Source organism: Copidosoma floridanum, unplaced genomic scaffold, assembly GCF_036245765.1.
Source record: "Copidosoma floridanum isolate Cflo_tuat_1 unplaced genomic scaffold, Cflo_Japanese_pri ptg000025l, whole genome shotgun sequence".
In the NCBI taxonomy this organism is placed as follows: Eukaryota; Metazoa; Arthropoda; class Insecta; order Hymenoptera; family Encyrtidae; genus Copidosoma; species Copidosoma floridanum.
Genome location: NW_028321902.1, coordinates 8,306,409 through 8,322,864, shown reverse-complemented (window position 1 = coordinate 8,322,864; position 16,456 = coordinate 8,306,409). Strand labels below are relative to the sequence as shown.

The window sequence follows — 16,456 nt, the reverse complement described above, 5'->3', positions numbered from 1 at the left end:
ACCTGCTTGGCTGGTGCCGACGATTAACCCATTGCATTTATCGAATCATCCGAATCGCATTCCACCAATTAACACGCTATCAAAAATATAGACTCGATCCTAAATCCGTTATCGCGGTTTTAACAAAAAGCGGATAATTTTAGAGCATCTGAAAATTGAAGGAGAATCACAAGATTTCACATGACACTCTATCATCTGAAGCGGATGCCGATTTCGGCGACACCCCGTTACTTGGTCATTTTGTCTACTTTTCTGGATGCAAATGATGCGGCAAAAAGGTATGCCGTTGGTTTTTAAATTTTATGGGTACTCAAAAATATATATATATTTCATTCTATTTTTTGTTGGAAAAACCAGAGTATATATCGTTTTACATAGAGCAACTGATTTTGTCACGCACATCAAATCAATTAAACAGCGAATTATTAGCAGCGATTCGAGTGTTTCAAAAGGTGGCTTTGTCTCTCGTGAAGTTATAATAATCCTTATACAGCCAACATAATGGCGTGCAGTAGCATCATCAGCGGCGGAGACAAGTCATATACACGGATGACACTAATAATAGCAGTAGCGCAAGCCAGCTAACTCTTTTTTCTCCATCCTCGTCGAGAATCAGTGAGTACAAAAATGCGTTTCCACACAAATGTAAAGGTACGACGAGATTTTTTGCATTTTGCATCAAATAATTTTACAAGATCGCGCATAAACGTATGTTTAGCTGGACGCCTATTTTTTGCATTTTCAATTCAACCGTGCAGAATGTAACTTTGAGTAATGAGTGCTCATCTCATATTACAGATAAAAATTCAATTTTCCTGCAATCATTCGACTGCTTTTTTCGAAATGCCGTAAAAGCAATCGCGTCATATATTTTTAATTGTCAAGCAGCAAAAACTGCTATTTAACAACTATAACACTTTTTACGCAGTAAGTTATTATATATAATCATCCGCAATCAATAAAATCTGTATTAATGTATTTCACGGGGACTCGTGATATTTTACGCAAAGAGCGATATCTGTGAAAAAAGTACTGTTTTTTACACGGGTTACTTCTTGTTATAAATATAAGTGATAAATTGTACCAATCGATATTAATCAGTCAAACTGACCATTTGTTAGAACAATCATACCGTTCGATTTTCGAAATTACTTTGAATATTACGAACTCGTGTGATTTGCTCTACAAAGGTGGTGAAATCATAAAAAAAAGTACTACATCCGTATTGAGCGTCTATGCTATCAGCAAATATCAGCAATCATATGCCGTAAACTATATATACGCCAGTAAAGGATCCCGACAATACCGACGAGTACACAACCGATTACCGATCTTTCGATTGCCCCCTGTTGTTACGAAATACTAGACGCGTTGGTTACCATTATCAAATGCTCGAGCTCGGTAAAATCGAGGTACAATTTACCATGATTATTTTTTTCCACTTGGGCCAAACATTTCTGCAGTGAAATTGTTTCCATTTGATAAAAGTAAAGTCAACTTACCACATTCATGGTATATCAACTTATAACAACAAAAAGGCACTTTTTTTCAAGCAATAACGTCTTAACAGTGTATTTTAGATTTAATGGATTTCATCAAGGAAACTTTCATGCGTTCTTTGAATCTTTTCGAACTTAAGCGTGAAGCGTTAAAATATTACGTACCAAGTGCAAAACGGTTGGTACGCTTCGCACAAACGTTTGAAAAAAAAAATATATATATATATGTATTGATAATATACATATACAGTATATTTAGCACACCTGCATTTCGATAAACTTGAAACATTCATTTTTGGGTAACACAAATGGCATATATTATGTCCTGCATGAAATTCCGCTCATTGATTTCCCCGTGGGTTTAATGTATATACATCTGCTACATTCGTTATTAATATTATTATTTGTTTGTATTGGGTAATATTGATACTTAGTAAAAGGGAAACAAATGCATAGTATGCAAAACTATAGAAAAAAGAAAATGGCACCCCCTTGAAAATTGTCTCGGTACCGCTCGAGAGAGCACGGGTGCAACAAACTGCCGTACCTATCATGGGCCGACGATCTCCTGGTCGGTACACCCAGTACTCGCTCGCTCTCGGAATAAGAAGCAGAAGGAAAACCACGAGGGAAGAATCGCCCGCTGCACTATAAGTACTGCATATTATGAGAGCTGCTCTCCGCAGCAGCTCCGCAGTAGTGCAGGTACATTCCACGTGTGTAGATATGTTGTATACTTGTACGTGCAGATGCGCTTCTCTCTAAGCACAGGTGCTGAGAGAGTCTCTGAGCCGCTGAGAATATATATATTTAAGTATATACGTGCATCCACGTATTACAAATGGGTGGGTGGGGGTGGGGGGTACAGAGAGAGAGAAAAGCCGCGAGCGTACGGTACCTATCATACATACGCACGAGAGGCTCTCCTCGCGATGTGCGCTCCAGCCCATCGGGTTAGTTCTCGGACTTATCAGTAGCGCGCCCGGTGCTCCCTCGCATCAGATGTGCCATTGTCCTTCGAGAATCTACCCATTGCCCGAGCGATTAGACATTCGCGTCTTTATTGATTACACATACGGCCGATAACATTACTTTGATACAATAGCTTTGAAAGTGATGATTAGTAGTTGACTAAAGTACCGTTTAAACATACATACATACATATATGTATATGTATATGTATATGTATATAAAGACAATTATTCGTGGGTAATATGAAGAGGAATCTGGTGAAATCATCCACCGTCGTAGTCGGCACAACTGGCGCCCGCATTCCATCCTCACCCCGAGTCTAACAAACAGCAAGGTAAGTAGGTAGTGTAAAAAGAAAATTTACTTTTCCACGGAGAAATCCAGGTATGAAACGCGTCGTCGTGCTTTTTGTCATTGCTTACTCTGTATGATGTATGAGAAAGTCGCAGAGCACCGTGTTTCGGTGTATTTTTCATAGAGACAATCGATTCGAAAATTAGTATTTATGTTATTTATGCGTCCTAAATCTCTCGATTTCGTCAATTTTTATCGATAAATTACCGATACGTTTGATCGTTTTCAATTTCACAAATGTGGTATCTGCACAGTTTACGGCTCGGTACAATATTTAAACTATTTCTATCTCGATCGATTTTTTGTGAGATTTCAATTTTAAATTCATCTGGTTGATTGGTCGGACTATCTCCACGGCTTGATTCGTTTTTTGCCTTGTCTACCTGCATAGCGGACTTTAGCAGCAAAAATAAGGGTGCGTCGGTGTATCTTGTTGATCCAAAATTGGCAAATATTGGAAAAAAATTGCATAAATACTTTCGTCGGTAGTTGTGAAAAAGTCATGCATAAAAATCAAATTTTTCAAACGGATGATTTTTAACATGATGGATAAAAATTAGCGAAATTCAGCGCGAGGAAAAGTCATATGAAAAAAGAGTCTAAGAATGCAAAGAAAGGAAAAATACATAAGTACATCAGAAAAACTACAATGAAGCCCACGGAAAATTTTAAACAATTATATATACAATAATAGTGCGGTACCAGTTGTTTTTTTTTTTTTTTTTTTTTTTTTTTTTTTTATTAAAGACTAAAAATAAAATTTTACCAATATTAAAAGACAAAATAATGCCAGGTACTTTCAATTGAAGATTAAAACAAGATTAAAATTTATCAAAAAGATTATTCGGGCATCAACATAATATTTTTTTAGTATTGATTTAAATGAATAACTTGTGCTTTCATTTGCATACATTATGATTGGCTCAACATTTCTTTTTCGCCTATTTAATGCGTGAAATCTTGGAAATATCTTTAGCGTAAATAATGCCTGGTTCCCGAAAAAATATTTGGGTTCGTGTAAAAACTATCGGAATACTAGCTATTTTCCACTCTGAAAAACTTGCTAAATAAAGGAATGGAATTGTTTTGTTTTTTTTTTTTCTTCGCGTTTCCGTTTCTAATTGTAATCATAATAACCACGAGAGGCATGAACGCTAAAGAAACTCGACTCACTGCGTGCGCGCATGACTCAGGTGCTTCTCAGGCAATTTTTAAACATCGCACCGTGAGGTGCGATTATTAAAGTCACTCTAATCTTAATTTTACTTAGTTATGAGTCATTAAGTGTGGAACATTTGTGAGTGTATTGTATGAAAAGATGCCCATCCAAAAAGAGTATTTTTCTAAAAATTTTTTAATTATTACCCCACGGTTTTATTGACGAACAGAATAACACCACTTTTTTCTGGAGCATACAATTTTTAAAGAATAATATTGAAAAATAGAAATCTTTGTAGTAAGCATCGTTTTTTTTTTTTTTTTTAATTTCTGAAATATTTAATTTTTCTACTTTAGTCTTTTTTTGTTTTTCTTGGAAAATCGAGTTCGCATCGGTACGCATTCAGTTGTGGTATGTGCAAGGAATTCCTTGAGCATAAGGTGGTGCATGCCCAGGTGACCTGCGCCACGATACGAAAATTATTTAATTTTTCCTCTCAGCCATCAGAATATTTTGAAGAAAAAAAATTCATTTGGATTACTAAGGTGTCTTTAATTTACACTAATGGGCACAGTCAAGTTTTGCATAAAATTCTCTTTTCTACTATCGAATCTTGGTAGTAAATTTTTCAAAAGACTTGTCGCTCGTATGTGTGCATCAAATTTCAAGTGCGGTCATTATCAAGTTCAATAAGAGTGTCGTTAGTCTCGAATTTTTATTGAAAAAAAAAAAAAAAATGTACAAGATGATCAAACATCGCTTGTACCTTTTGTGAGGTCTATAGAGAAGCGAGAAAATAAATTGTTTCCTTGCAAATGAAATTAAATTGAAAAAAAAAGTCAAACTAAATAGTGGCATGTAGAGCATGACTGTACAAACAATACTCATGGTTACAAAATAGATTCATGATTTCTCGTTTGTTGCTCGCATCTTGACGTACACCAAAGGAATGAGAAACAGTTATTTACGCAACAGGTGCGAAAGAGCCGGTTTCCCGCATGGGCGGATACAAGTGACAGACTCTCTCGAATCAACCATACGATTTTTCTCCAATAAGTTATTGATAGTATTACTGTTTTCTAGCTAATTAATTTATATAAATGATTGTTTAATGCAATATATGCGGCCCATTCAGCCGTTAGTAATACGAACATTCCATTTGACCATAACAACTATACGAGTCTTCCCACGCAATTTCGTTTTACCTTTTCTTTCCCTTCCTCTTCTCATAGGCGTAAGTATACGTGCGTACGAGTCCTTTTCCCCCTTTTTGTTTCACCTTTTCGCGTGAGAACTAAAAGAAGAAGAAGAAGAAGAAGAGGAAGCAGAAGAAACGTATCCAAACATTCATCTACTAATTATCTCGGTTTCCTTCTCTGATGCGATTCATGAAATTCAGCTTTTACATACGAAGGGCCATGTGAAGTTGCCCTTATTTTAATGAGCTAGGGATTATATTGTGAGAACCCTATTTCTTTTACTGTTGTTAATGCCACCGACACTAGTATTTTTATATTTATTAGACGCACTTTTGCAAATTTGTTTTTTTTTCTTTTTTTTTTTTTTTTTTCTTAATCATCGCACGTTGTGCAATTCAAGTCGATTGAAACTATTGTGTATAAAATCACACTTTTCGCGGGGAGAGGGTATACGTTCGGAAAAATAAGTTGAACGCTAGATCACAGAGTAACATTTTCCATTTCAGATAAATATTAATTTTACGTCAAGTAAGACTGGACAATGTGATTTTTATTTTTTTAACCATCGATTCACAATGCAACTGATATTTGAATTATTCATTGTTTTTTTTTATATTTTGGATGCAATATATCTGTCTGTGTACTCGATACCCTTTTTCTTCTTTGATAATAGCACAAAAAGAGCTGCTACTATTATATGTTGCTTGATCGAATTGGATACGATGAGGAAAGCACTGTGATTACTCTAATGTTACCTGATCTCGCATTGTAAAAAAAAAAAAAAATAAAAAAAAAGTAATCACCTCACCCACCATTGACCAATCACGCGATAGTCAATGGGATACCAACTTTTGTTGGAGCGTATTTTTCAAGCACCTAGGAATAAACGGCCGATTGGATTCATCAAGCGCTCAACCATGACTGACCAAGTTCGAAATTGTTAATTAGAGAGAAATACTGATACGTGCAATTCCTTGAGAAAAAAAAAATGCATCCAAGTAAGTGTTGAAAAATAATCGTCTACAAAACTGACAGCCCGACTTGATGAATGGAACCACCATTAAATACGTAAAATAACAAAGATAATAATGATAATACTATGCGCGTCCCATGGCAGTGCACACACGAGCGCTCGCATATTAGCGCTTCCTTGCCTCCGGTAATCGTCTTCATCGTCATCGTCGTCGTGGTCGTCCGTGCATATAACTGTACCGCGCTCCCTCTTTCACATCCGTCTCTCCGCATACTTTTTCTACTCCTTTTTTTTTTTTTTTCTCTCACTGCCGCGCTGTTCTGACTTCTCCAAGTACGGGCGCGCGAGGGAGAAAATGAACAACAGGGTGCGGGGGGGGGGAAGAAAAAAGGAAATGCATGAGAGAGAGCGCGTTTAACGGGATGCTGAGTGCTTATCCCGAGAGATTTCGATCGTGTGTGTAATAGGTATGGCTTTTTCGTTTTCATGGGTATCCGCAGTACTTATATATGCGTTAACGGGAGGCTTCCTTGGCACGCAAGGACGAGGACGACGACAAACTGGACGGCGCGTTTGCTTGCACATATATGTATTTACACACGCCTTGTGACCATGTGTACGGCAGGTGCGCGAGCCCAGATATATATGTATATAATATACTTGGTTCTGTACGGAAGAGTCGTTAACCTCTTTAAATTTTACCTTTTTTTTTTTTTTTTTTTTTTTTCATTTTTCAAGACCTCGATAGGTATGGATGTAGGTTTTGCATGCGTGCGTAAGAGGGGAAAATATTAATTTTTCTGAAAAATAACATAAATTGTTTCACGTCATCTTTTTGTTGTTTTTACTCTACTTTTATATATACATGTAAAATGTACAACAAAAAGTGCCATTATACATCACCCGTTTGTCCTGATTTCTCCAACACTGTACGGCAGATCGAAACGGAAAAAAACTAACGTCACAGCGCTGTCAATGAAATGCCAAAAAATTATATGGTTACACGAGAGTCAATAATTTGATAAAATTGATCACATCGTGTCGATCGGTTTGGTTTAATTTTTGAAAATGTATTTCGACGGCTAATTCTCAATGCAATGGCAAAAAACTTGATGCTGGTTGTAAGTACATTAGGTAACGCGGGGGGGAAACAAAAAAAAAAACAGGATTCAACGAAGGAGAGAAGGACAAAGAAAAGTAAAAGAGGGTGAAGAAACAAGATGGAGTTACGCATATATATATTATGTAGGAAGCAGTAACCGCGATGCAGTGCATCTGTTCGAAAGCTGCAGTTATCTTGCTCGCACGCATCCCATAGATGAGACGCGTATACAAAGAAGTATAGAGGAAGAGCGTGGCATTGGCCTTAGACTATATAAGGATGCGATGGTGGAGAGGAAAACATAGGCATGAGAGAGATTCGCTACCGACGATGACGACCTGACGCGCGAGGAGGAGGAGGAGGAGAGACAAATAAAGTACAGCTGTCTATCTGCTCTCTCGTCCCGCTAGGTACACCAGTGAGGACTGGATCTATCCCTGTCTTTTTTACCTCTCAAACGTTTTCTTTTTATTATACATATACACATAACGTAAAAGTGTAAATACTTACAAGTTTGCTTACCAAGTTGTTTTTTATAGTCCAACGAGGTTGACATACCATTTTTTTTATGCTCTACCTTTCGTCAAACAATTACGAACACGATCTCCATACAATGGAGCCTCAGTCGTCATTGTAGCTTTATCGCTCGCATTACATCTTGAACGGGCCATTTTTAACGTGCACACATGACAGCTAGATGATATGTACGTGTGTATATATGTCTCAATAAACTAATTTTTTCGATAAAATAAATATAAACCGTACTTTTTGCCGATACGTCGCTCAAATTTTGATGAACAAAAAAAAGGGCCATTTTTTCGGACGAGCATTCGGTGTAACAAGTAAATGCGCAATGTGTACTTAACACAAAAACGTTAGATTGGCTAAATTTCCACGTGTGCACCTATGAAACAATCATTGTATGACGGTGTAGTTTGAAGGAAATGGGACTATATGTATACCGATGTAGCTGCCCGCGCGTAACGGCACCGAACATTAAGAATCAGGTGGAGCGCTCAGTACCTAATGATTGGAACTTGATTCTCTCTCTCCTCCGGGACACGCGAGTGTGCAACTGGTTGGACTGTAGCTGCTGGATATTATCTCTCTCTACTTTCTTTCTGTGATTCGAGCCCATTACTTGGCTGTACATACGCGTTCACAAGCATATTCTCTCTTTATACGCGCAGCTTTATTCTTCGCACGGTGCATCCTCAATCTCGATGTATCTGAGTTTTTTTTTTTTTTTTTTTTTTTTCTTTATTTCCAAGCCAAAGTTATAACCCCAGTGCGTGCGTTCGACGCATATTATGTTGTTCAAACCGTGTAGCATGGAAGTCGATTGTTTTCCTTGCCCCATTGTTTTGAGTTGCAACCGCGTAGCCGCAGGGCAAATTGAACACTTTCAAGTACAAATACACTTTGGTTACCGGGAAAAGCGTTATGGAAAGAGGCATCATATACCTGCGCTTGATTGTCTAGATGTTGACGCTTTCATCAAAGTATGCGTTAAAGCTTGACTTATATCGAATTAGCGACTATAGCTTTTTCAGTTCAGGATACTCGTTTTTTACAGAAGATCAATTATTATTAAGATCTCACTCACGACCACCGCATTATGCGTTTTGTAATTGTTGACAGAATTTATACAAAAAATTATCATAATGAATATAAAGTACATGGCTTATAAATTATAATTTTTGAAAGGAGCTTTACTCAAACGATACACTTCATTTTAATTTTATTGTTTTCAGCGAATCGGAAATGGCGCCAAATGCCGAGGAGGATCTTTTGGTAACGATACCACGTAACAATGGCCCACACTCCACCAAGGTAATTACTTATTTGTAAAGTTTGTTGCATCAATTATGAAAGAGTACTGAAAAAAAAAAGGTTTGGTGCACGAAGAATACTTGAGCTTTATCCTGTTGTTATTATTGTTGATACGATTTTTTTTTATTTTCAATCATTGAAACAGATGGCCAAGTTATAAAATTTCACCTAAATGATACAGTAAATAAAACATTTTAATTCTTAATTCATAAGATAATAGTTAAATTCGATATTTCCAAGGTTACAATATCAAACCGTATCGCAGCAGATCGTACTTTGTAATTCCGCTTTGTCCACTCATACTCTTAGTTCAGAACATTTCGAACTTTACTTACATGTACGTAACCCGGTGAAATTATTGGGTACAGGGTAACCTTGGAAAAATGTATAACTAAAGCCTAATTGTTAATTAGTAAATCGAATAAATCAAATTTACAACTTTCCTGTGGTGTTACCTATCATAGAAATTCATTGCAATAAATTGTCAAAATGATTATAACGTAATCGTAAAAATTGTATTTATTAGTTCAAAAATCGACTCGTAACTCTCATTGTTACCTGCCTAACCTGTAAAAACTCCTTCACACAGCATTTCACCCCATAGTATATTGGCCATGAATATTTTATATGTATTATACAAATAAGAACAAATATAGCTGTTGAATTCGGTGAATTTCCAACCGTTTGTCAGACTTGTTTGTTTCTTCATGGAATTTAGTTTGAAAAATATACTCGGCGTTCGCTTGGGCTATATTTCCTTTAATGATAGATTTCACTGCGGTCGTGAAATTACACATTCTTTTTCTTACTTTACCGCTACAGGAAAGTGGACGAGTTTCACTGCGCACGCGTACATGCAGCAAACATATGGTTTACATCTTTTTTCGCAAAAAAAGACTCAGAATATGGTAAAAAAGCTTTATAGATTATACCCATGTGAGGCACACGAGTATTGCGACTTTCCACAAAATGTAATAATAAATTATCTGCCCGCCGTGAAAACTTGGACCGAATACCAATTAAACGAGAAAAAAAAAAAAAAAATTCATCTTACGATATTGCATACGCAGAAATAAACTAGTTAAACAATCGTACCTTTTTTTTTGTCATAAAAAAGTACACTTTCTCCCGTATCTGGGATAAAATGCAAAATTACAAGGTGTAGATACCTCACTCGATTTTATCATTTTTCGAACTAGCTTTCATTTGCAACTAAACTCGTGACACACAATCATCCGTAAGATTTAGTGCATTTATTTTTAAGATATACGTACGTTTCGGAAAAAAAAAAAAATTGTGGAAACGTATCGATAACTTGTTTTGTTGCGACTTTTTTTTCAACATTGGAGATAACTTTTGCCAAGGATAACTAAGCTATTTTAAATCGAGATTTCTTTAAAACTGCCGTACAATATATCCAAGCCTCCCCTTAACGTGTCCTATAATTCAGACAGTGATTTTGAATTAAAAAAATGAGCGATTTTTTTCCATCCCGAGCTTTTTGTGTTTAATATTTTTTTTTTTTTAATTTTCGTAATTTTACAACGGTAGATGTTGTAAAAAGTCCGACACCCCCCAATGTATACCCATGTACTAGCCAACGCTGGTAGTAAAATTACTAAAAATATGACGACACGGCGACACCAGATAGATCCATCAATAAGGAAGTAAGTAAGTAAGTAAGCACTGCATGACGGGTTATTCTCAGCAGGAGCAGCGGCAAAGGCCGCCCACGTACAACGCGGAGGACTACGCGATAACTTTGCGCCGTTGGGGCAGGCGAGCCCTTGGTGGCAAATCTTTGGATACCAGCAACGGCCAGAGCACCTTGCCATCGTCATGCACGAGTTTGAGCTCCGGCTACGCTTCGACCAACCCGGGCGAGATGACTCTAAGGCAGTTCACCTCCGTCACCGAGCTCCTGAACAAACTACGCGCTGACCTTCGCCTCGCTTTTCCCAGGTTACTTCTTCCCTTCTATATCATGTACTTGCATCCCTGCAGTGCGTTGGCTGCTACTTAAATTAAAACGGCAAAATATCCCTCCCTACATCTCAATTGGCTGATTTTTTTCGCTTAACGCTAATAACAAATTTTTACGAGTTTCACCTAAATATATGCATGACAAATGTTGATTGCAATGTACACCGACCTCATTTTATTTGTTACACTTATACTTGATATTTTTGTCAATAAGTATATACCTATACAGTCACCGATTTCATTTTAGAAAGTAGAAAAATGTATATTATAGTTGTCGCGCGAATTGAGCATCGTAAAACTGTCCGGGTCTCGCTTCCTTCGGAAAATATACACATTAACAAACAAACAACGACATACCATAAAGTGTATACTTAATATTATATAAAAGTAGCACACCGCGAAATCGCCCGTCCGTTGTGTCCGAGATGACAAAAAGACGCACCGTTACTCTACCGTGCGTATAATGCGTGGATATATGTGTACAAGCGGAGGAATATTCGTTAATCTCACGGACACGTTTCACGCTGGAAATTCCTTGCAATTGCACCACTGCGGACATTATATGGAAAACACACGTACATAAGACTCAAATCGTTTGGAAAAAAAAAAAAAAAAAAAAAAAAAAAAAAAAAAAAAACATATATTTCGTTTTGTTACAGTTTTGTGCAAGAGTTTGCATCGCCTCCGGCGGACGGTATCTCGTTGTTGTTGGAGACACTGCGTAGCGTCCAGCTATCCCAGTCGACACCGCCCTCGGCTACGGGCAGTAGTCGTAGACCTCGAGCTCGTAGAGCCGCGCTCGACGAGTTGGGATGCGTCGAGTGTTTGGCTGCTTGCACGGAAAGGTGTCCCGACGCGGCGAGGATACTGGCTCAAGTGCAGCCTGGGCTCTTGGCACTGGCCGTATGTCTCACCAGTAGCTTGAACAGGACCCGCGTGCTTGCGCTACAGGTCGGTTATACACTTCTCGACAATTGCACTAAATCACATTATTTACTATACCATATAAAAAAAAAAAAAAAACATGCGTACCGGCAACCTCGGACAATGATCTTCATTTCGTTAAAAATGTGGCACGTTAATCACAAAATTGTCTTCCCACCCCTCCTTTCTCGTCAGCTCTTTTACATCTATTGCCAGTAAGTGTATAACAAACTTAATCAGGTATATTCACAAGATTAAAATACGATTTTCATTGCTTGTCTATGTTGGGGATATCGGTTGTTCATTTAGATCAATTTGCTACTTTGCTTTTCTTAACATTTTGTTAAACGTGGCAATTGTTAATTTAGCCAAACAGAATATTTTTTTCACACGTAACAAAGTAACACTTTATCTATTTTCAATGACCGAATTTTTGTTTGTTTGTCCATCAGTTGTCCCTCCCAGAGAGCCCCACCTTCCAGCATTGAGCTGCGAAATAAAAATTTCTTTAAGCAAAAATTCCATCTCTGGGTCGACCCGTAGTGTTGATCTCGAGTAATAAGTAATCCTCGGGTGTATATACATAATATGTTCCACCGTAGCTGTTGACGAGGGTGTGCGCGACGAGCGGCGGCCACGCGGCCGTCTCGGAGGCAGTGTCGACCCTCCGTCTGCGGTACGGCGAGGGCGGCCGCTTCCGCTTCCTCGCGGGCGCCCTACTGGCCCCAAAAGCCGCGCCGGCACTGCGGCTGGCGGGGGTGTCGTTTCTGAACGCGTTCATCGGCTCGGCGCCCCGGGCCCAGGCGAAGCTCTACATCCAGGCGGAGACCTGCGAGGCCGGCCTCGAGCCCAGGATCCTCCAGGAGTGGCTGAGGCAGCCCGACCCCGCCGTGGACGCGTACGACGAGCACGACGAAACGGGGGGCCGGCCCCTGGGGGAGCTGCTGAGGGAGGAGGTGGGCAAGTGGTCGAGGCACTGCGTCGACGTAGACGCGCTCCAGCTGCGCGCGAGAATAGCCGAGGAGAGCTGCCGGGCGTTGACCAAAAAGGTCGCGGTGCTGCAGAGGCAACTCCAAATCCTCCAACTGGAGAGGATGAACGAGCACAACGTCGGGGATACGGTAAACGGGGACAATGAAGCGAGCGTCGACGTGGACAATCGGGAGCTGAGGCGGGAAAACGGGCATCGGAAGGTGAGTTGGCTCTCATCCTTATTTTATTGCGCTTCATTTGGACTGACGAGGCATATAATATTGTGGGATTAGAAGCCGCGAGTGGATGCGGATAAAAAAATATCGTCGAGCGCGGAGGACGAGGGTATCAGCTTCTCCGAGAGGTCCAGCAGCCCCGAGGACCCGCAAGGGTTATTGGCAGCTGGAAAAAAAGGCCACCGGGCCATGAGCAAGCCCCGACGTGCGACCAACAACAATCAAATGGACAACGACCAGGAGACGACGATCGACGACGTGATCGAGGAACTGAGGATAATCGTCAAGGATGCGGAGGAGGAGTTGCACGACTGGAACCAGCTGAGCAGCAAGAACAACGCGCCGAGGTCGGGCTTATTTTCGGAAGAGGCGGCACCGAGTGCCATGGGAATCAAGAACGGGCTGCCCAGCAAAGCCAGGGTCTGCCTGAGAAACAGCGAGGAGAACGCCCGGTTGGACCGAGACTTGAAAAAGACGAGCTTGAAGATCCTCGTGCCTGGAGCGAAAATCAAAAAAAGGTAAAACAATTCACATCAAGTCTTTGCAATCCACCTCTCCAACGATTGTTCATCGACTTTATTGTTTATCAGAGACATATTGGACGCGGACATAGAAGCGAGGAATGGTCACGAGGATGAGGACAAAGAATCCGTCATAGTACCGGCGATAATCCATCCCCAGCCTCCGAGACGCGCCGCGGGCAGTTGCCAGCTTCTACTGTCCCACCGGTATCAAACGGCGGATCATCATTACCCGCAAGACATCGATCACCACCAGGGCATAATGATCGAGGCCTGCGTTGACTCGGACCCCGACGAACAGGATCTCTTACTGATGGCCAGGGACAACGTCGACGACGAGGATGACGACGACATCATAGACGACGGCAGCGATTCACTTCTCAGCGCCTCGAGGCTCGACAACAATTACCATCACTGTCAGCAAGACGGCCGCCGTCGTCACCAGAGCCGCCGGTCGTTGGACACCAGTGCGACCGCCGAGTTGAAGCTGGAGAGTCTGGCGGACTTTGAGATATCCGAGAGCGTGTTCGACGAGTTGCGGGTGGCCAAGCGCAGCAGCAGCCACCCGCGCGCCGCCGAGCCCGGGAACAACAACTCCGTCCGACCCCTGCACCCGCGCTGCTCCAACACGGTCCAGAGGCGCACCGAGCGCCGGAAGTACTTGCGCCGCTGCCAAAGCCAGGACCACATAAGGGAGCCCCGCCAAGCCGACGAATCCACCTGCAGCCTCAAGTCCCTCAGGGGCTCGGGTAGGGTCGTTCTGGAGCAGATCCGCAAGTTCGAGAGCCTCAACGGGCTGGAGGAGCGCGACCAGCAGCCCGTCCTACGCAGGTCCGAGTCGTTCCACCAGACGCGCCTCTCGCCGACGCCCCAGGCAGGTGGCGAGGGCCGCGAGCGCCACCAGAGATCCATGACCAAAAGCTTGGACCGGATAGACGAGGCTCGCTCGAGTCACGCGGGAAAGAACGTCGAGAAGAGGCGCAAGTTGTCGGCCAGCGACGAGCGCCACAAGGACGATCGTCGGCGTAAACAGCGGAGTGTGGCCGACGACTACGCGAAGCGCAAGTACCGGGTTGCCGAGGATGCCAAGTACACGTCCTTTTTCGATGGTAGCGGCGGCAAAAAGCAGAGCTCCGGCCGGGATTACCGGCAGCCGAGTGACCCGAAAATATTCGCCAATCGGGCCCACGACGTCCTCGGGTTCGGCAAAAACCGCTTCAACGCGGGAAAGTACTCGGGAAGCAGCGGCGCCCATCACGCGCTGCAAACACCACCTCAGCAGTTTCACGCTTCAAAGTTGGCGCCGAGGCACGCCACCTCCTCGTCGTCGACGGCGCTCAACGCGCGGAACAAAGTGACCGACGTCGTGTCCGGGCTTTACTGAAATCATATACAACTACGTTATGTTTCGTACGCGCAAATTAATATGTTTACAAGTATCCGCAATCCATCAAAGTGGAGTTGCGAATTTATTAAATTATAAATCTCGTATCACCAATAATGATGATGTATATGTACAACTTTTGGGGACTCTCAGTGCAATATATATATACACATTTATATATCTCGATTTATATATATTTATTATTCGGTCGTTACATTTAATGTAATTGCTCATTGATGATTTCTTCCCAAGATTTGTTCTTTATTAATGTTGTTGGATGATAGTATTCCAGTTGGCATGACTCGTGTGTGCAACGTTTGAAAAAACACGTGCGCGTTGTTTGCTACGTTATACGAAAATATACGAGTTTACGTGGTAAAGTGTTCATTTTATTGTGCATCAGAGAGTTATTGACATTAAGCCATTTTGAAAATTTTATCTTACATTTATTATCATATTTTCGTATTACATTGAAAAATAATGTTTACACATATTGTTTTAATATTTTTCGTTTTATTTTATTTTATGCAAAGTAATGTATCGATACTATGCTGTCGATACGTATATATAAAAGAGTATTAATGAATTGAATTTACTATAATTCACGTGTGTGTAAGTTTATTTATATCATAAAAATAAATTATAATTCGATAATCATACATATAATACATAAATTTTTTCCATCTTCATTTTCATATTTTTTCCTTCATATTATTAATACTTGGCAAAGTAAACTTAATGTTGATTTTATTAAAAATTGCACTTTGTCATTATTAAAGTAAAACAATAATGTTTAAAGTTTAGTAATAAATTGATCAATTATTTAAGATGTATGAGTTGTTTTATGAAAATTTAATACTTTGATGAGTAAGGCAAAATTTTTCAACATTCCGAATTTGTTTCTTTTACCCTAGACAATTTCGAAACTTTTAATTTAAAAAATTGCATATTATCTATAAATTTTCAATGCATATATGCACTGTACACATTTGGGATTCCGGAATGACCACTTATTTTACCGCGACAAGGATCACGTACTTGAAACGATATTGCTAATAACAATATTTAAACTTAAAATTGTAAAAAAATTATTCAATAGATTCAGCGTTTCTAGAATACGAAATACAATTCAATTCAAGTGTCCACTTCACCTTTGCCGCGTCAAATTTCAAAGTGACAGAATTTTCGGCTGCCACTGATTCACACAACACACGTACCAAATTGAAAAAAAAATTTTTTGATTCTTCTTAAGTACAAATTTTGTTTCGTAGGTATTGTTAAAAATGGCTGGGAAACAAAAAATAATGTATTGTTCGCAAAAGGATCAGTTAACATGTATAATATG

The 16,456-nt window shown here is 40.2% G+C and overlaps 1 protein-coding gene across 1 annotated transcript; it reads left to right on the top strand.

The window, feature by feature from the left end:
• The first annotated feature begins 265 nt into the window (after positions 1-265).
• Positions 266-15,261, top strand: LOC106643131 (multiple wing hairs). Its single transcript, XM_089595116.1, has 9 exons — positions 266-278; positions 379-452; positions 572-615; positions 9,013-9,091; positions 10,806-11,053; positions 11,734-12,025; positions 12,601-13,119; positions 13,264-13,724; positions 13,797-15,261. Exons 1-9 carry the CDS (start codon positions 266-268, stop codon positions 15,109-15,111), a joined length of 3,045 nt encoding a protein of 1,014 aa, XP_089451242.1. The 3' UTR covers positions 15,112-15,261.
• The last annotated feature ends 1,195 nt before the right edge of the window (positions 15,262-16,456 follow it).

Excerpts from the sequence above, each read along its gene's own strand:
- LOC106643131 (XM_089595116.1), top strand. Across the intron at positions 616-9,012 it reads TCCATCCTCGTCGAGAATCA|CGAATCGGAAATGGCGCCAA; the intron begins GTGAGTACAAAA and ends TATTGTTTTCAG. Across the intron at positions 13,120-13,263 it reads AGCACAACGTCGGGGATACG|AAGCCGCGAGTGGATGCGGA; the intron begins GTAAACGGGGAC and ends TTGTGGGATTAG.